Source organism: Leuciscus leuciscus (assembly GCF_965113295.1).
Source record: "Leuciscus leuciscus genome assembly, chromosome: 25".
In the NCBI taxonomy this organism is placed as follows: domain Eukaryota; kingdom Metazoa; phylum Chordata; class Actinopteri; order Cypriniformes; family Leuciscidae; genus Leuciscus; species Leuciscus leuciscus.
In genome coordinates this window covers 8,927,433-8,947,421 of record NC_138724.1, presented here as the reverse complement: position 1 = coordinate 8,947,421, position 19,989 = coordinate 8,927,433, and the positions used below count along the sequence as shown (strand labels likewise).

Below are 19,989 nucleotides of genomic sequence, written 5' to 3'. Positions count from 1 at the left end.
CTTCAATATATTCATAATTTTAAGTAGATAAGTTAAAGTTAAAGCTGCCCTTTGATAAAGTTACAATACGATTCAATGCACTAGTCATTAGTGACTAGTGTAATGGAAGCCATCTGGTACAAGAGAGCTATGCAGGTAAACCTCACTCACCCTGGACTCAGGAGGTGACTAACACTAGAGGCTGTGGTCTTTAGCATTCTTGTTAACGTGCCCAACTCTCATGCCGACTATCACTGGTTCTTGGAGTGCCCTGCAAGGAACAAGTTAAAGTGGTGCCGTGACCCGGGTGGGATTGAGGTTTAGGATTGTCAGTGTAAATGTTGGCCAACCGGTACATGATAGCTGTGCATATAAACCTCATGTTGTGGTCATTAGCAAACTTGTTAACACACCTCAATTTAAGCCCTGCTCAGAGTAGGCCAAGAGGAACTAGTTAAAAAAGTATCTAATCTCACAGAGCCGGACTTTTGTCTGTTTTCCACCAAAATGTTTTCATGTTGGAAAAATAAATAGTCAAATGCGTAGTATGTTCAAATATACAGTATTCATAAAACAGTAGGCAAAAAAACTCCAAATTACCTACATGAAAGGCTGATTTAGTTGTCGTTAGCTACTCAATACAGCAAAATAATATTTAATATTTATGCATTTTTTATTGTCTGTTGTATTCTCCATAGCACCTTGTGTTTGGCATTAAGACCTTCATAGCCCACATGATTCCAGACATGCCCAAAGACCTGTGTGATCGCATGCGCAGGGAGAAATACCTAATGCAAGAGATGGTGTACGAGGCGGAACTGGAGCACCTGCAGAAAGAGCGGAAAAAGAATGGCAAACGTTATCACCATGAGTGGCCTTAGTCGTGCCTACCCATAAATACACGGATAAATGCCCACTGGAGAATCACATACCCTACCCACAAAAGCACATAAATGCTTGAAAGTGGTAAACAAACGTCTTTGCGCAACTGCAGCACAAATGTGAACACAGGCATTCATGTACGACTGTTCTGCTGCCTTGGATGGCTGGCTTTATTGATTCCATGCATGGACTGCCCACTTCAGATTTTCATTGCTGTGATAAACCAGGGAGCGGATTCAGTGTTTGTTTGGGGTCAAAACCTGATCTCCGGGTGGGCCTTTAGAACCAGGAGTTGGTACTCTGCACCAAAGAGGTTCTTCTCAGTCACATGACCCCTGCCTGAGACCTCAATTATCCTGTTTTTCCATCCTGATGATTGAGTTTACTCACTAGAGCAGTAGTTCTCAAACTGTACTGATTGGCTACTTTAAAAACAGTTGGCTAGTTTAAAGCTACACTGTGTAGGATTTTTTCCCATCTAGCGGTGAAATTGTTTGACTACCTACTGAATATTACTTTCTAGCCCCTCCCATTCCGAGGGTGTTTTAACTCCTACGGTGGCCGTATTATTTCAAATCTGCCGGCAATCACGAGTAATCTCCCCCTCACATTCGTCACGGTGCCACTGAGTGTAAAAACGCAAAAGGCGAAGCTTGAATTTCCAGGTATGTCCCTCTTTGGCACATGTATTTTCAAGATGGAGGTGCAACATGGTTGCCGCCATTCGAGCGGCTCGCTCGTATGTATTCTAAATGGCAGATTCTACGCTTACGAGAATACTTGATTAGTTGGTAGAAGTAATTACACATTAATGAGCACATATCACTTTGAAAGAACAAAGTGTTTTTTGCTAAGAATCAACTTTAAAAAATACACAGTGTAGCTTTAAGTTAATTGGCTAAAAGTAGCAAAACAGCAACCTGGCAAAAAAAAAAAAAAAAAAAGGTGGTTTGCCACATTTAAAAGTTTGAGATCCACGGCACTGGAGAAAGCTCTGATGATGTTTCATGGATATAATTGCGTAAGATCCATTTTGAGAGTGTGGAAAGAGTCGGATTCATTTGAAAGCAAGCGGAAATGCAACAAATTGTATTTCCGAAAGCACAACTGGACCTGCCTGCCTTCTCAATGGTAAAAAAAAAAAAGTCTGTTCCAGAGTACACTGCTGAAAGAGTTCAAGGTGAAGTTCATATGAAGGAGTTTCACTTTTGCAAACCCTCGCTATCTCCATGTGCCGGATCATCAACTTTTAAATCAATGGATTACAGCGTTCTCTGATACACAGTAAACTCAAGTGTGTAGGTGGGAAGTAACTTTGAAAATATTCATTGAACACGCATCCTTCCCAGCATGGCCTGCAGAGTCGCTGCTCTTTCATCTGTGTCCTATCATAGTTCTGAATGGAGCACTCGTGCGGTTGGATTGTTTACTATGCAGATGAAGGGATTTTGGAGTTCCTGTCCTCTGCTTGTCTACTTGTCTGCATCTCTGTGTGTGGCAGCTATCATCCCGCTGTGAAGCAGATCTCTACCTGGAGCCAGGCAATGTGACAACGTTTACTTACAAACATATTTACCGAATACGCCCTCTCTCTTCGCTTGCCAGCATCTCACATTGTGATTCTTGTTACAAAAGTGGTTTCTGGTAAAAAAATAAAATAAATTACCAAATAAAAATCAGTCTGTTTATGCAATTGAACAGTTTGTATGTACTACATCGCCTTGAAAAGATATGCAGATCTGTCTTTCAATACAATGTCATTTTGTCTAGGCAAAATAAATTGCCAACTTTGGCAAAATGGTGATTATAAATAACATGCATGTTATTTTTTTAATTGCATGTTGTTTCTTTGTTTTTTATTATTTTATAAAAGACTATGTCCTTGTCCATATGTCAGGTTTTGTAGCGTGTGTGAGCTGAATTTGATGTGTGAGTGTTTGTTGCTCAGCTGTGATGTATTTTGTGTGTTTATGGCTCCATCAGCCCATGTGCCCACCGACCTAAGCTCACGGAAGTGCATCTCTACAGTATATAGTACTGCATGTATGTACTGTGAATTTTCCGTATGGATAGATGACCCACTACAATTGCAAAAGTGTTCAGCATACAACCAGAGTGTGTTGAGTGAAATGCGGTGTCCAATAATGCAATGCTTCCGACATAACCTACAGAGTGCTACAGTGATGATGTATTTTTGTAGGCCAACCCAGAAGTTAGCATCACCCTGGTTCAACAAAAAGCCAATAGGATTTTTTTTCTCTCTTCTTTTGGATTAGTGTAGAAAATAAGTTACGTGACCAATAAATGTTTATGATTCTTACATGTTTTGTTCATCATGATAATCTTCTCAAATTAACAGCTTTTATTAATTTTAATGTCTTAATACAATCGCCAGAAGTAAAAAGCTAAATGTAGGCTATAAACGAGCTACTCCATGGTTGCATGTCTTCAATGTCACAACCATAGGCTTCTTAAACTCTTTCAGTCTTTATAAAATTAAATAAAACATTTTCTCAATTAAGTTAATACTTTGCAAGAATACGATTATGAACACAATGAGGCTGTGAAAGTGGATTAGTGAGTAGACAGCGTTTATGTCCCCAACAACCTCCTTAGTCCCTTTTGACCACTTGTTAGCAACTGCCTTTTAAAATAAAAACTTTTAAAATCAAAAGTGGGGTAAAACTGTTGTATTTTCTGTGATCAAATTAAAAATATCTTGATCTCGTCAACCAAATACCTTATTTCAGGCATTTAACCAAAAACCCATTCAAAAACCCCAATGACTTCAGAATGATGGAATCAGAAGTGCTAGAATGCTAACTCATTTCCAGGTTTTGACCTACAAAACTATGTCATCCTGCAGCACTAATTTTCCAGTTTGATTAATGAACTAGAAGTAATATGATTATTATTAAATCATTTTTGATTCATTATTTGATTGGAATACCAAAAATGGATTAAAATGCATATTATTTCCAAAATATTACTCGGTTACTAGACATTACTTGAGTTATGTAGCAACTATGTAGCATACTAGGCCTACTGTTTGACACATTTATCATTGCATAATGGATGCTGTTTCACATACTATTAAAAAATTGTATGCAGTATACACAAACTTTGCAGCATGAAATAAGCAGTAAGCTAATATTCCACTCCAAACATAGCCAACTACTGTAAAAATCGAACCGCATTAGCTCATATCAATCAATCCATTATTCATACAGTTAGAGCATAAAGCAGATGTGATGATAGAATTAACACTGGGACAATAGACACGTAAGACAGTTTTTCTTATTTGACATTTTGCTTTTTTGTTTTATTTCTTTGTCAATTTAAATGTTTTATTTTCTGTTTCATTTTCTTTGGGTGTGTATGTGTGCACGTTTAAATGTGCATTTATAATTGTGTGTTTGCGTGTGTGTGTGTGTGTGTGTGTGTGTGTGTGTGTGTGTGAAAGAGAGTGTTTTGTAAAGCTGATGAAGTGAGTGCTCCCAGCATGCATCTCATTCTAACAGTTTTTCAAAACCCAACGCAATGGCTATGTTCGAAATAGCATACTATCCTACAACTCATACTGTTTCTTCAGTATGTAGTTTGTATATTGTGTGAATTATGTTCATTGTGTGTATGCATGGATTATGACTTACTACATGTGATAAAATGTGCGGTATAGAGCAGTGCGTGAGATACTGTATCCCAAAATGCAATGCGCTCAACTTGACCTTACATTTTAGTTTGACAAATCCACTGAAAGTGATATGAACCATGATTCTCCTTTCTCACGTTCTGATCAACAGTGCAAAATAAACATTTTTATTTTAGAAATAACTAGATGTCACATAGTTCAATTAAATTACACATGCAATGTAATGAGGCCATGTGACCACTATGTAGCATACTACTGTTCAAAACATTTATCATTTCATAATGTGTTCTTTTAAAATATATATATATGTTAGGCATATTACAGTGTATACTATGCAGTATGCAGTACGTACTCAAGAAGTACACTAGTATCCCATTTCGAACAGTCATTGCATGTCCTCCTCAGGCCCTTTGAGTGTTTGCAGATGAGAACTCTGTATCATATTTTCCTAGCTTGAATCAAGTATTGCTTTTTTAGGTATATATTTTTGCACTTTCTATTTGCATGGGTACAGACCCCATATGGGTATAGATAATATACACTAAAAAAACTCAGAAAATAAGCTTAAATTGTGTTTTTGCCTTATAGATACTTCACTACACTGGAAAAAAGTCCAATTAAAGTTTAATTTCATGAAAACACTTTAGGAGTGTAATTTATTTCCTGTTAACTCTATTTAGGAATCACAGTTGAAATAAAAATCTATGTTAAAACTGATCACTGTGTAGTTTATTAGAACAGTTGTTCTCAACTGGTGGGTCACAACCCAAAAACTATAGTCCCTGGTCTCCTTTGGTAGGGATGTGGACAGCCCAATTTTAGCATGGTGTTTGGGTCACCATTTAGGTCAAATCAAGACCAGTTGAGAATCACTGTATTAGAAAACTAAATTTTGATTTGATGCTTTGTATGGATGCTAAGCAGGACCAGTAGTTCTCAGTAGAATGAAAATGTGAGGCTGACCTTAAACAGGAAGTAGTCTTTAATGTAACACACCGTTCTCTTGGTGTACTGTAATCTATGCATGACCTGATTTATGAGCCCAGCCCATCTTGCTCTTGACAAACCTTTGTGTTTTTTTGTGCACTTTTTACTGTGAAGTGTGCATGGCCTATATCTGCTTAAACCAGAGAAGACTGATCTGAGATCTGTACATGTTGTAGTGGTTCATCATCATGAATGATCAGCTGTTAATGGGTTTGTGGCATTCTCATTAACATTTTTACAGGCTATTGGGCAACAAATGTTATTCAGGGTTGATCAAACACGCTTGATAGTGTATAACATGTCTTCATTGAAAATGCCTGTCAAAAGCACATGAAACAATAAAAATGTTTAGAAGTAATGAGTAACAGCATGTATTATAACATCATAGTCAATGCTTAACAGATCTTACACATACTCACTGCTTTCAATTCTAAGAATGACTTCCTGCAACATCAATCATTAGTCTAATTCAAAGCAATGCAATTGTGACTATTAAAAAGATGGATGCTATTTTGCTGTAAAATTTCACTGCTTACGTTTAAATTCAAAATTCCATTTCAGAGTTCTGTTCAATTTACATAATGCATATGTATGATATTCAAATGGCAGAGAGACTCTAGTACGTAGGCTCTGTGTAGAGCCAATGGGCCTTATTATGAAGCATGAGCAAAATTATTTTTGGTGTACATTTTTTTGCAAAGCCATTCTGACTCAAATTTACAGATTCATGAATGTGTTCATATTTTGGCATATCGACAAATAGATTCTTTTGGATGTATGCAATATGTCAAAGTCTGAGAAGGGAGTTTACAAGATCCCACAGCGCACATGTGATTCATGGGTGAGGATTATGTTAATTTTGAATGAGTTTGCATGTATGGTGTTGAGCTGAGGTTGGGTCTTGACAAAAATATTTTTCTCTGATATTAGGGTTAGTTTTGGCAAGTTTTTTTTTTATAGAAATTTAGCAGATTTAAGGTGCAGTAAGCGATTTCTGAGAAACACTATTGATATTTGAAATTGACACCCAAAAAAGCACACCACTACCCAATAGAAACACTCCCCTTCCTTTATTGTGCCGCCCTCGAAATAACAAACACACGATGCAATGTCTAGCAACAACAGTATACAACAGCATATCTTGGTTCTATGAAACACAGCAAAACCAATGTTACTCATGTATTAAGCAGAAACAAAGCAACCTCTGCATCTGGTTTTAGGCCTTGTCTCTCTGTAATCTCTCCATCACTGGAAAGCTTTTCCAATATAAATGCAGGTCTTAGCTCTTGCCTTCTTTTTCCAATTATATTCCTCTGACATTTTCCTCTTTGGTAATATCTCAGCCATCTCTCTTTCTGCAGTCTTTCTACAAATATTCTGCTTATAATTCTCTCTCCTCCCCATCATGAGGCATATAATATGCCCCGATTGTTGATTGGCTACAAGAGTGTTGTGGCGCTTTGTGGATTGGTGAATCTCCTATTTACACAGCCAGGACTATGTACAAACACTTTTTTTTTTTTTTTTTTTTTTAGCACACCCACAAAACAGACATCTAGCAAATATTCACAAAAATGTTTTGATTAAATTTGTCAACCGCATTTCTCAGAAATCACTTACTGCACCTTTAATTTGAGCACTGCCAGTATATGTAATGCCTGTTACAGAATGTGCAATTTCGGCAATCCTGTAAGATCATTACAAATCACACTGTACGACATGGATCTAATAAACCTGGGTACGACATGTATGTATACTGTATGATGATGACATCTGTTGAATCGTAAGCTATGACACAAGTTAGTATAGAAGAATAGAACATCATCAGCATGCCCTATTGGTAAACAAATAGAGCAAGATTAATCGCACTTTGGCAAATGTGGTTTTTATGTGCACTGAAAAAAAAGAGTAGGAAGCGAAAGAGGAGAATATGGACATGGCTAGGAAAAAGAGGCCAACTTGGCATGCCAATTTTGTAAATGGAGCTTGAGGTAAGTAGGTTAAGTTTTTAGCGTAGTTTTAAGTTTTTGTTGTGGTGATCAATATGCCACTTCACTTCATTTTTATTGGATATTCAGCATACAGTAGTAACAGCAAAAACATTTTGAGATGACACTGTCAGAAAATTATCGCAGGCTATCTTTCCTCGCAAGACAATGACAAAGGCCATCTTTGAACCTCTCTCGCTGTACAACATAGGACCACCATTTCAGAGTCACGAAATCGCTACGATTGGTCATCTTTTGTCTGGGACAGCCCAAAATCATACAATGTGTACCAGGCATTACAGTTGGAGATTGCGAATCGTTAGGGGTAAGGATTGGGATTGAAAGGTTCAAATAGTGGTTAGGGCCGAAGGTTAGAATCCAGAAATTTGGTTTAGGGTTAGTTTAGAGTCAAGTTTAGAAATAGAGATTTGAGTTAAGAGTTTAAAATTAATGTGACAGGTTAGGGTTACTTAAGAATAGGAGGTAGGGTCATGGGTTACGATCAGGGTTGGGGGTCAGATGTATGGTTAAGGGTTAGAAGTAGGGATTCAAGGGAGAAAGTAAAGTTGAGTTTTAGGCAGAGGTGCTCATTCCTGTTCCTGAAGATCGACCTTTCTATAGAGTTCCAACCTTGCTCCAACACACCTGTTTGCGATTAGCAAGTGTTCCTGAAGATCCTAATCAGTTGTTTCAGGTGTAATTGAATGAGGGAAACTTTGCAGGAAGATAGATTCCAGGAACAGGAATGAGCACCCCAGGTTTTAAGATGTTGATCCAGGAGCACATTCTAACTGGCAAATTAACAGTCACCTTGAATAATATTCAATGCAACTCTGAATGACACCACATTATTTAATTTTTTATAGTTATGATATAAAGGCTGTTTATGAGATCCTTTGTTTATGATGTCCTGGTTTACGTGTAACGCAAATAACAGTATGCATACAATAATTGTACAAAACATGTATGTAACATAGATTTGGATCACACTTTTCTGTAATAAAATATTGATTGTATCTTTTAAATTAAATAACTGATGTATTATTTGACTTCATTGACCGTGTATTTACATTTATGATACTGAACTCAAAAAGTTACAGCTTTACTTGAACTTGACTAGTTTCATTTTGGTCAAAGGCAGCATTAGTATAAGCATTTTCCTGCAGGTTATCACTACTGCTGTTGACCGTCTCCATTTTTAGGACACCTTCCTGGTCTGGATGTTTCTCCCATGCCTTACCAAAGTCTCCCAAATCCTAATAGAAGCAAAGAAAGGTTCAGTGTGCATTCAGACAACTCAAAGGCACATTCTAAAAGACGCTCTGTACCTCTTTGTCTTCACTAAAATCTGTGTGTTTGAATCTCTCAGAGCAGAAGCAGATCACGTCCTTCACTGATCGAGTCATACCTGGCTTCAACTTTTTGGGGTCCATTGGTCCTGCAGACACCAGAATTGTAGTTATATACAACAATTTATCTAATTCCTCAAAATAAAACTCCTTTCTCAGTTCACCCAGACCATTTATTGTGCAGAAAACTGGTACATACAGTACATACAGAAAGCATACTGGTTGGAATGTCAGGGTGAATTAAGATTGCTCACATTGTTGGACAACTTGGCTTATCCTGTCACAGTTAAATAATATGGAGGAAGAAAGACTGGCTGTGTCCTAATTCACACAATATGCGTCCTAAATAATATGCAAGATAATATGACGTTGGAGGTGGTAAGACATATCCTACTTCTGACCTCAAAGTGTTGCAGTCATGCTGTGCTGCAAAAAAACACAGAACGTCTCGGTTACATATGGTAACCCTCGTTCCCTGAGGGAGGGAACGGAGACGTACGTCGTGGTGAACGACGAATAGGAATCTCGCTAGAGAGGCCAATCTACTTCGAGTGAAACTAAAACAAGCCAATACACATTGGCGTGCAATCATTTGCATCAGCTGCGCAGCCTCGCATCGCGGGTATTTAACGAGCAGCTGGTGCGATTGCACTTCAGTTTTTTGCTGAGGAGCCAAGCCTGAAAAGCTGGTCGCCCCGGCGGGTAGCAGCGGATGTGGCGATGGGACGTACGTCTCCGTTCCCTCCCTCAGGGAACGAGGGTTACCATATGTAACCGAGACGTTCCCTATCGTCCGGTCACTACGACGTACGTCGTGGTGAACGACGAATAGGAATCCCTACCAAAGCGCCACAGCTGCTGCACCCCATCCAGCGCCCTGTGTAAGCCTCTACACCTTCTTGCCTGGAAGGACGATAGGAGAGGGCTTACATCGAGAGGACCCGTCACTGTTGTTCCGTGATAACCCAAACAGTGAGATATTGGATAACACTGGGAAAGCGTTCCCGAACTGAGGGAGGGGAACGCTGCGAGAGCCACATTCTTAAGGAGATTTATGTGGGAATGGACATATGGACTAACCCGAGGGTTGTACTGCATATGAGTAATGGGTGACTTAGCCCAAGGGAAAGACACGGGCTTCCATTTAGGAGCAGCCGTGGAGAATATACACATATTGGATCCCCGTAGGGTCACACATATGGGACCCAGCCTAGACCCGGTTCTCAAGAATTCAGCGGATAAAGGCCTGGCACCGGACACTCCGCCATGTCCGGGCCGAGGGTGTTTGGAGGACTCAACAGGTTTTGACTCTGGAGTAATAAGGGTGCACAGTAGGATACAGCAAGCCGACAGAGCCGGTACTCACAGTGCTTCTACCCGTTCAGGGAGAGAACACGGGAGGACACGGGCTCTACACGTAGGCTATAGAATCTAGCGAACGTGTTAGGTGTCGCCCAGCCCGCAGCTCTACAGATATCTGTTAGCGAGGAGCCACGTGCCAGCGCCCAGGAGGATGCAACGCCTCTCGTGGAGTGTGCATGCAACCTGAGCGGGCAGGGCACGCCTTGAGCTTGGTAAGCCAAGGCGATGGCATCCACTATCCAGTGGGCCATCCTCTGCTTGGAGACAGCCTTTCCCTTCTGCTGGCCTCCGAAACAGACAAAGAGCTGGTCTGAGGTCCTGATGCTTTGAGTTCTGTCCACGTACATGCGCAGAGTGCGAACGGGACAGAGCAAAGCCAGGGCTGGGTCTGCCTCCTCCAGGGGCAGCGCTTGCAGGTTCACTACCTGATCTCTAAAGGGAGTGGTAGGAACCTTGGGCACATAGCCAGGCCGGGGTCTCAGTACAACTCTAGGCACGATTCGTCGACCGAAAATGCTTGCAGGTCCCCTACCCTCTTGATCGAGGCCAGTGCGATCAGCAGCAAAGTCTTCAAGGAGAGAAGCTTTAAGTCTGCTGACTGCAAAGGCTCAAAGGGAGCATCCTAAAGTGCTCGAAGCACCAGGGAAAGGTCCCAAGAGGGTATGGAGGGAGGACGAGGAGGATTTAATCGTCTCGCCCCCCTAAGGAACCTGACGACCAGGTCGTGCTTTCCTACTGTTTTGCCATCTATGTGGTCATGAAATGCTGAAATAGCAGCAGCATGTACTTTAAGGGTGGAGGGAGACAGCCTTCGCTCCAGCCCTTGCTGCAAGAAGGAAAGCACTGACCCTATCGAACATCTTCGGGGGTCCTCTTTACGGGAGGAACACTAATCGACAAACCGGTTCCACTTCAAGGCGTACGCACGTCTCGTAGACGGCGCTCGCGCAGAAGTGATGGTGTTAAGTACCTCTGGGGGTAAGTCACCTAGAACCTCCGCGTCCCGTCCAGGGACCAGACATGGAGTTTCCAGAGGTCCGGACGTGGGATCCTTCCTCAGAGGAATGGGCCAGGGAGGGACTGTCACGAGGAGCATGAGTTCTGGGAACCAAGTCCGGGTGGGCCAATAGGGAGCCACCAGAAGGACCTGCTCCTCGTCCTCCCTGACTTTGCACAGGGTCTGTGCAAGTAGGCTCACTGGGGGAAATGCATATTTGCGGAGGCCCCGGGGCCAGCTGTGTGCCAGTGCATCCGTGCCGAGTGTTCCCTCGGTCAGGGAGTAAAACAAATGGCAGTGGGAGGTCTCTGAGGAGGCAAACAGGTCTACCTGAGCCTCTCCAAACTCTCTCCAGATCAGCTGAACCTGGGGGGTGGAGTCGCCATTCTCCCGGGAGCACAGCTCGTGATAGCTCGTCGGCCACATGGTTGAGCACACCGGGGACATACATGGCTCGAAGCGACCTCAGATGCTTCTGACTCCAAAGGAGGAGATGGCGGGCGAGTTGCGACATGTGACGGGAGCGTAGACCACCTTGACGGTTGATGTACGCAACGGTTGCAGTGTTGTCCGTACGGACCAGCACGTCTCTGCCCTGAAGCTGCCTTTTTAAGCGGCTCAGAGCGAGACGTACTGCAAGCAACTCGAGGCAGTTGATGTGCCAATGCAGTTGGGGGCCCGTCCACACCCCTGATACTGCATGCCCGTTGTACGTGGCACCCCAGCCGGTGGCAGAGGCATCTGTGAACGCCACAGCATGCCTGGACACCTGTTCCAAGGGGACTCCTGCCCGAAGGAACGAGGGATCTGACCACGGACTGAAGGTCTGGCGGCACTCCGGTGTGATTGCCATCCGGTGAGTGCCGTGATGCCACGCCCATCTCGGGACTCGGCCGTGAAGCCAGTGCTGAAGCGGTCTCATATGAAGCAGCCCGAGCGGAGTTACCGCTGCTGCCGCTGCCATATGCCCCAGGAGCCTCTGAAAGAATTTCAGTGGGACCGCCGTCCTGCCTTTGAACGTGTTCAAGCAGTTCAGCACCGACTGAGCGCGTTGCTCTGTGCGACCGAATCCAACTCCATACCGAGAAAAGAGATCCTCTGCACGGGGGCGAGTTTGCTCTTTTCCCAGTTGACCTGAAAGCCCAGCTGGCTGAGGTGCCTGAGCACGAGGTCCCTGTGTTCGCATAACTGATCTCGAGAGTGTGCTAGCATGAGCCAGTCGTCGAGATAGTTGAGAATGCGAACGCCCTGTTTTCTCATGGGAACAAGGGCCCCCTCCGTGACTTTCGTGAAGACACGGGGAGACAGGGCCAGCCCGAAGGGCAGGACCTTGTACTGATATGCTCGACCCTCGAACGCAAAGTGCAGAAACGGCCTGTGTCGAGGAAGAATCGAGACATGAAAGTACGCGTCCTTCAGGTCGATCACTGCAAACCAATCTTGAGGACGGATGCATTCGAAAATGCGTTTCTGCGTGAGCATTTTTAATGGTAGCTTGAGAAGGCTCCAATTCAAAACTCGCAGGTCCAAGATCGGTCGTAACCCACCACCTTTCTTGGGTACAATGAAGTAGGGACTGTAGTGCCCTGACCTCATATCGGCTGGAGGGACCGGCTCTATTGCGTCCTTCGCCAGTAGGACTGCGATCTCCGTGCGCAAGACATGGGCATCGGCTGCTCTCACTGTAGTGGAGTGGATGGCCCGAAACTTGGGGGGACGCCGGGCGAACTGAATCGCATAGCCGAGCCTGATGGTTCGAATGAGCCAGCGAGACGGACTGGGGAGCGCAAGCCAGGCTCGCAGAGACCGTACAAGCGGGACCAAAGGGACCGTAGGCGTACCCGGAGTGGGGCAGCGAGGTGGAACACAGGGGCTCGGCTCGGGAGGCTCTCTCTGGGAGGCGGCCCGTAGCGGAGTCTGAGTGTGCTGTGCAACACTTACCTGGTTCCACGAGGCCGGAGGTGCAGGAGGCGGCTTGGTTGCGTTCTCGAACTGCACACTGCTGCCTGCTGGCGATAGAAGAGGCGGATGAGAGTGGTGAGGATTCTCTCCCCCCACTGCTCTCCGGGCCCTCTTCGGACCCAGAGACGGAAGAAACTGCTCTTTTATTGAAAATTTGGGTACCGCTGGTTTTGAGGCCAGCGGCGGAACAAAAACAAAAGGAAAACAAGAATTTTCCACCCCGCCCTCTTCCGGGGGATGGAGCGATGCGGTCATCGTCTCCTGGAGAGCAGTCCCTGCCATCTCTGGGTCGCCCGTCCTAGGGCCGCTTGTTCCTGGCTTTCTCCGCCCTTCTTGGCGGGGTCCTGGACGGGCGGGGCGGCCCGCCTGCGACTGGCTCCACGGCGCCGTTTAGATGGAGGCTGCTGCGGCGGCGCGGGAGCAGGGGCAGATGCAGGAGGCAGCCCTCGGCGACGAGCAGACTGAGGGGCCGCAGGCGGTGGGGTGGGGGCAGCAGCTGGCCGCCGCGGCAGGATATGTTTGATGGCCTCAGTCTGCTTTTGTACAGCCGAGAACTGCTGGGCGAAGTTCTCGACCGCGTCGCCGAAGAGGCCGGTCTGGGACACGGGGGAGTTAACCCCCTGAGGTCGGCTGTATCGCCGGCGATACCAGCTCGCTTTTTTTTTTATCAGTGTAAAAGAAACTCATAAATACTCTGTTGACTTTGATTTTCCATAGGAGTTTCATACATCAATCGATTCTGTTAAATGTGTATTATTTTTGTGTATACTCACAATAAAAACAAAGTGTTGTGCTTTTTGCCAAATATAGAAAAATAAACACAAAGCGACTTCTCTGCCAGTGAAGTCCATTCTGAAACGCGTCCGAAAATGAACAATAACTCAGCGAATACTCAGTCAAACAGGCATACAGACACACAGGCATGAAGCTTGAATTCTCTTCTTTTAAATTAAGTAATTTATATAAAAAACTAATATTCTCATCTTGTGAAATCTGTATTAAAAGAGAGCGATTCCAGTCGAGCTCATTACAGCTCATTCAAATGTAATGTGACTCCGCCTACGGAGAGCGCGCGCTATTCAAACGCAAATGAATGAGGCCATCCACGCAAACCTGTGAACGCCCCCATATCAGCTCGAGAAAACACAAGTTTATTCAGATCATTACTTGTTTACACCGTCTCGCAGCGCTGTGAGGAATAATAATAATGGAAAATGTCCCTCAGAAGTGCGGGTATATCGAGGAGCAAGGATCCGACTGAGCTGAGGAAAACCGTAGTAAGTTTTTTTCCATCTCACATATATCGCGTTTCTGTTTTGTGAATGAATGAACGGCAGAGATGCGCGCTGTTTACCACAGCTCGCAAAAAGACAGTTTAAATTTAAATCGCGTGTGTGAATGAATGATGATGTTTTAGCAAATTGTATTGCTATACTGAGATGAGTAAAAATCGACTGAAATATGTTGAAATAAAATGTAGGCTATTTGTATAAGCAACGTATTAAACTGCAAATTAACATGTATATGCCCTAATATTTCATAAAAACAACGTTACAGTCAGGCGAAATATGAAAGACAACATTTTGTTGACTAGATTTGGGCGATATTCGTCGTTCACCACGATGTACGTCGTAGTGACCGGACGATAGGGAACTTGGAATTCTCCCATCTCCACTTGAAAACAACCATTGGAATTTCATTTTAGTCACTATCATCTAGAAAGGGACGTCAAATGATGCTTCTCCTTGAAATCAGAGTTGATCGATCTGCCCCAACTTTGTCCAACTTTAAGCATTGTACCAGTGGGCATTTTCAAGTAGTGAAGTTATCTGAAAAGTAGTTTTAACAATACAGAACTGTCATTAATTATGTAACGGGAGCGAGCATTGCATCAGTGTCTGACGCTACAAGGGAAACTCAGTTTCTCCAAATGCTGAAGCCTGAAGTTTAAACAAAGGTTGCGCTCAAGGACCACCAGAATGGCCATTGCATGCTTTAAGTTCTAAATTGTTTACGTTCACTTAAAACATAACTGACTGAATTGTGAGTACAATACTGAATACTTGCCAAAACCGGCATTTTGACATTATTTTGTGTGTATTTGACTGTTTAGGCACGATATGCAGTGAAAAAGAAGTATATTTTGTACAGCGAGGCAGCTTTATGTTTGCACACTTTGGGTGTGAGCACAAAATCTGCGGGAATGAGTAAAATTATGCGCAATACGCAAAATTTTATACACGATAGAATATACGAAACCAGCTACTATTTCTCGCTCTCTCATCTCTCAAACAGTGAGTTGACACACAAACCCTCCTCCCCTCACTCACTTGTTTAAAACATCAACAATATTCATCTTGAGCAAATGAAACGGCAAATGTCGGAGAGATGAGAGAGGGGAAAAAAGTGCAGCTGGTATTGTGTATTCTGCGGAAAAATAATATTGAAAGCGTTTCGATATTACATTACACTACATTGCACTTAGATTTTTAAATTGGACGCTATCGATATGACGGTATTTAATATTCGTATTTTGGTTTGCCTTTTTTTGGCTCTGGGAAATAGTCTTTTGGAGAGTTACTCAAACATTGGGCCTGCAACGACGGAAGTGAACCGAGGCCATGCCCACCCTTCATCACCTATAACCAGCTAGAGCTCTTGGAGTTGCGGCTTTCAGCTTCGGGTGGATTTGTTCCTGACGTCTATCTGTCGGAAATCAATTTTAAGATCAGGAAGAGAGGTCGCAGAGGAGGTGCAGTGACATACCTGCAGTGATAATGGGAAATGTCCGCTCTGTGGTTAAAAAAGTGGATGAATTGTCTGCTCTTGTGCGGTACGAACACAGAAGCGCTGTGTGTACGAACTACGTGAACTCACTCTTAGGGCCATACAGAAGAAAATTAATAGTTGAATAAAGTCATTATTTTAGTTTTTTTTTTTTTTTTTTTTGCACAAAAAGTATTCTCGTTGCTTGATAAACTTATGGCTGAGCCACTGTAGTCACTTGGACTATTTTAAACATTGGCTTTACTAACTTTCTGGCCCGGCAAGTTTCGATCCCATAGAAGCCTATGGAGGAGTGATCCAGCTCTCAGATTTCATCAAAAATATCTTAATTTGTGTTCCGAAGATGAATGAAAGACTTACGGGGTTGGAACAACATGAGGGAGAGTAATTACTGACAGAATTTTCCTTTTTGGGTGAACTAACCCTTTAAGTGATTATCAGTTTTAAGGAAAACATATTTAGCAAGAGGATAATGCTAATGGAGCTGCTGTGAAGGATGAGACAACACCAAATATATCGGACCCAACAGCAAAACCACAACATGTAATTGTTATTATTTGTTTCATATGCCAAGAAATTAGCCATATAAAAAAAGATTAAAAAAAGATGTGTGTAAAAAGATTGATGTATGACTTCTTTAAAATAACTTTGATAGGACTATTCGCAGCTCTCAGAATCTTTGGTATGAATGGTCTTTATCTCTGAAAGCAGCAGATTTTTTATTGTTAGATATACAGTAAATAACTCAAGGTGTTTTGTCGCTGTCAGTATGTGATTGAATAGATGAGCCGAACATGCTCCAAATTTGAGCCACTGTTTGGCAGTGCAACATCCGTTCCCCAGAAAGTCCGCTGCGATGTTCATGTCCCTTGGAATGTGAACTGCTCTCAGCGAAAGAAACCTGTCTTGAGCCCAAAGGAGGAGGCGGTGCGCATGCCTGTCGAGGGTGCGCGACTGCAAGCCTCCCTGGCGATTTACATGGGACACCACTGCCATGTTGTTTGTCCTGACAATGACATGACAGCCCATCAGGGCCGGGAGAAAATTATCCAGGGCCAGAGAGACGAATTGCAACTCGAGGCAATTTGTGTGCCACGGGAGAAGCTCGCCCGCCCAAACAGTGCATGCCAGTCTGCCCTCGAAGACCACACCCCAACCAGTCAAAGAGGCGTCCATCGTGACAACCTGGTGACGGCAAACTACACCCATCATGACCCCCTGAAGTAAAAAGGGGGAGTCTTTCCACCTCCAAAGAGCGCAAAGGCAACTACGCGACACTCAGCAGGCGGAAGGCAGACCAAGAAGGGCGGATGCCCCTGAGTTTCATCCACCACAGGAATGGTCTCATGAAGGAAACCCAAGGGCACCACAGGAGAGGCTGCTGCCATGAGCCCCAGAAGCCTGCGACACATGCCCACCGCTACATGATGGCCGAGCGTGAAACGGGCTAAGCACACACGGAGACTGGAAAATCGAGCAGGGGCCAGACGGGCCTGCATCGAGAGAGAATCAAGTTGGACACCCAGGAAAGTGGTCTGCTGAGAAGGAGTTAAGACACTCCTCTGAGCATTCGACCTGAGACCAAGAGACCGGAGGTGGTGGAGAAGGACGTCCCTGTGACGACACACCAACCCTCTGGAATGAGCCAGAATGAGCCAGTTGTCTAGATAATTTAGCACACGGATGCCCTGGAGCCTCAAGGGGGCCAGAGCTGCATCCATGCACTTGGAGAACATCCGCGGAGCCAGAGCTAGACCAAAAATGAGGCGCAGACCCCATCCTTCTTTGGGACGAGGAAGTAGGGGTTGAAGAAACCGCGGTTCAAGTCTGAAGGCTTACCTGAATTTTACTAAACCAGAGGTTTAGTATAATGAATAATAATAATAATAATAATACGTTTAATTTATATAGCGCCTTTCCCAAGCTCAAGGACGCTTCACAATAACAGTAAATAACAAGCAGTTTACACATAAACAGACAATTGACATTTGCCCAGTCCAAGTAATGAGCGATTGCAGTTGCAAATCGCATTACATTTGCAATACAAACATAAAAAAACAGAGGCAACAAACATTAATTACAGACAGCATGGTGGGCAGTTGGAGTGAAGATGCAATAGATTATTGGTACCTAAGTTGAGATTGTGACTGTGTTATGTCAAGTTAACATTTTCATGAATGATAATACTGATTAAACAAATGTGATGTAATGCCACCTTTATACTCAAAAACATCTATAGAGGATGCATTACATATGTATTACCTTATTCAAATTGAAATGAGTGACCATTTTAGAGGGTTCACACACGGGCCTCTGTTCGGGCTAATTCAGAGTTGTTTATGATCAAAGTTATACAACTCCAATTTAAGTTACTTTTGGGTGCAATAACTTTTACATTGAATGTCAAGTCTGTGTTTTAGCACCAAAAAAAAGGGTATGTGTCCAAAGAGTTACATGACATAGGCTTAATCGTTTACATCTCTGGTTCACCCCAAACAAAGATAAAACCTTACAGTTATATCACAAAATCTGGATTCCATAAGTATGTAATCATGTCAGTGCAATTTAGTCAAGTCCAATGGATTCATAGACCCAGAAAACATGGGGTTGGACACCAAGATTACTTGGCTAGGTCAAATAATGAAGGAATTAGGATATTTTAAGGGCTTCCTCCCCATCTTAGACACCATCTTGAAAATTACACCTTTCTAGTGGTCAAACTTTGGTAAACTTTCAGTATGTTATTAAGGACACCTAATACTACAAAAAAAAGCTGAGAAACCTTTTGTTAGAATTTTTTTAGGGTTAGGTGTTTTTTCCCCATATGTGCAGCCGCCTATAATGAAATGTTGCTCTCACCCGTCAGCAGTGTGATAAGTAGGCCTGATGCTATAGTGCCAATAAAGCCCACTGCACTATAGTACAGATAGGACATGGAGTACCATGAATCAGCCAGCCAATACCTGAACACAAGACAGAGATCATTTACATCATATTAATTCTATTCAATTCACACTCACAATTTGTATAGCGCTTTTCACAATGCACATCGTTTCAGTCCACATTACAGTTTAAACTAGTGATCTGTCATCAGAGGTAACTGTCTAAGTAATGTATTTCAGAAATGTACATATACAAAATCACAGTCAAAATCACAATGTGATAATTTAAGGTGGAAACAATGAGCTCATTGAAGTAATGAATACTTGTTAAAGGTACAATATGCAAGAATTTTTGCCGCTAGAGGGCGCTACATTCCAAACAACAACAACGGCGTAGCTTGATGACGATGTGAAGGAGCGTGGAATGATGGGAACTGTCGTTTTAAACTCCACCGTGGATGTAAATCAGTCAGACGGGAATCGAAAAATCATGTTCATGGATGAGGCTAAGTTCTATTTTTATAAATGTTGCGTTTAATGACATGCTTTTTGTGGCGAGGGGGGCGTGGTTCAGCGCGGTCTGTGATGGGAGAGAAAAGAGACGAGCAAGTAGGTCAAGTGCAAATGCACCTGTGTCTTATTGCAGTGATCGGCGTGGAGAGACCGCTTATAAGCCGCGCTGGAACGAGAGAGAGACTGGAGAGAAAATTGGACGCAGAGGAAGAAAACCGGTGGATCCAAGCTCTCATTTTTGAACTGTTTTGTGCCGTCGCGGTTGCCACAGTGAATGCGCGTTGTGCGCGGCTTTTGTTTGTTTTGCTTTATTTTAATAAAGTACGAGTCCCAGTCACGACGACGCGTCTTCTTCCTTCCTGACTCTTAAACCTCATCACACTTTTATTTCATTAAAATGAATTAACCGCAAGAAAAGTAAGGTTTAAAACTTCATAGATGTGACTGTATTTGTTGAATTCATTGTTGTGATAACGCTGCGCAGTTTTACATGTTCTAAACAATTGTTGTAAAAGTACATTCGAACATGCCCACATCATTTGCCAAAATACTGATTAATCTTTATGTATAACACATGCTATGTTTATTTACATGGCCATAAACACCAGACGTGATAAACAATGTCAATAAACTAAACACAAATCTAAAG

At 43.1% G+C, this 19,989-nt stretch overlaps 2 protein-coding genes across 5 annotated transcripts in view; one reads left to right on the top strand and one right to left on the bottom strand.

Annotated features, from left to right (window-relative positions):
- Window positions 1–7,056, top strand: part of ano3 (anoctamin 3) — a 132,841-nt gene extending 125,785 nt beyond the window's left edge. For all 4 annotated transcript variants that reach the window (XM_082160419.1, XM_082160422.1, XM_082160420.1 and 1 more), the window contains one exon: window positions 678–7,056. In XM_082160419.1, coding sequence (XP_082016545.1) covers window positions 678–860 — 183 coding nt within the window. In that variant the 3' untranslated portion in view covers window positions 861–7,056. The remainder of the gene's footprint in view (window positions 1–677) is intronic.
- A 1,270-nt stretch (window positions 7,057–8,326) lies between these two features.
- slc5a12 (solute carrier family 5 member 12) overlaps window positions 8,327–19,989 on the bottom strand; it is a 30,751-nt gene continuing 19,088 nt past the window's right edge. Inside the window, exons 13-15 of the mRNA XM_082160458.1 lie at window positions 18,805–18,908; window positions 8,817–8,926; window positions 8,327–8,744 (exon numbers count right to left, since the gene is read on the bottom strand). Coding sequence (XP_082016584.1) covers window positions 8,583–8,744; window positions 8,817–8,926; window positions 18,805–18,908 — 376 coding nt within the window. The 3' untranslated portion in view covers window positions 8,327–8,582. The remainder of the gene's footprint in view (window positions 8,745–8,816; window positions 8,927–18,804; window positions 18,909–19,989) is intronic.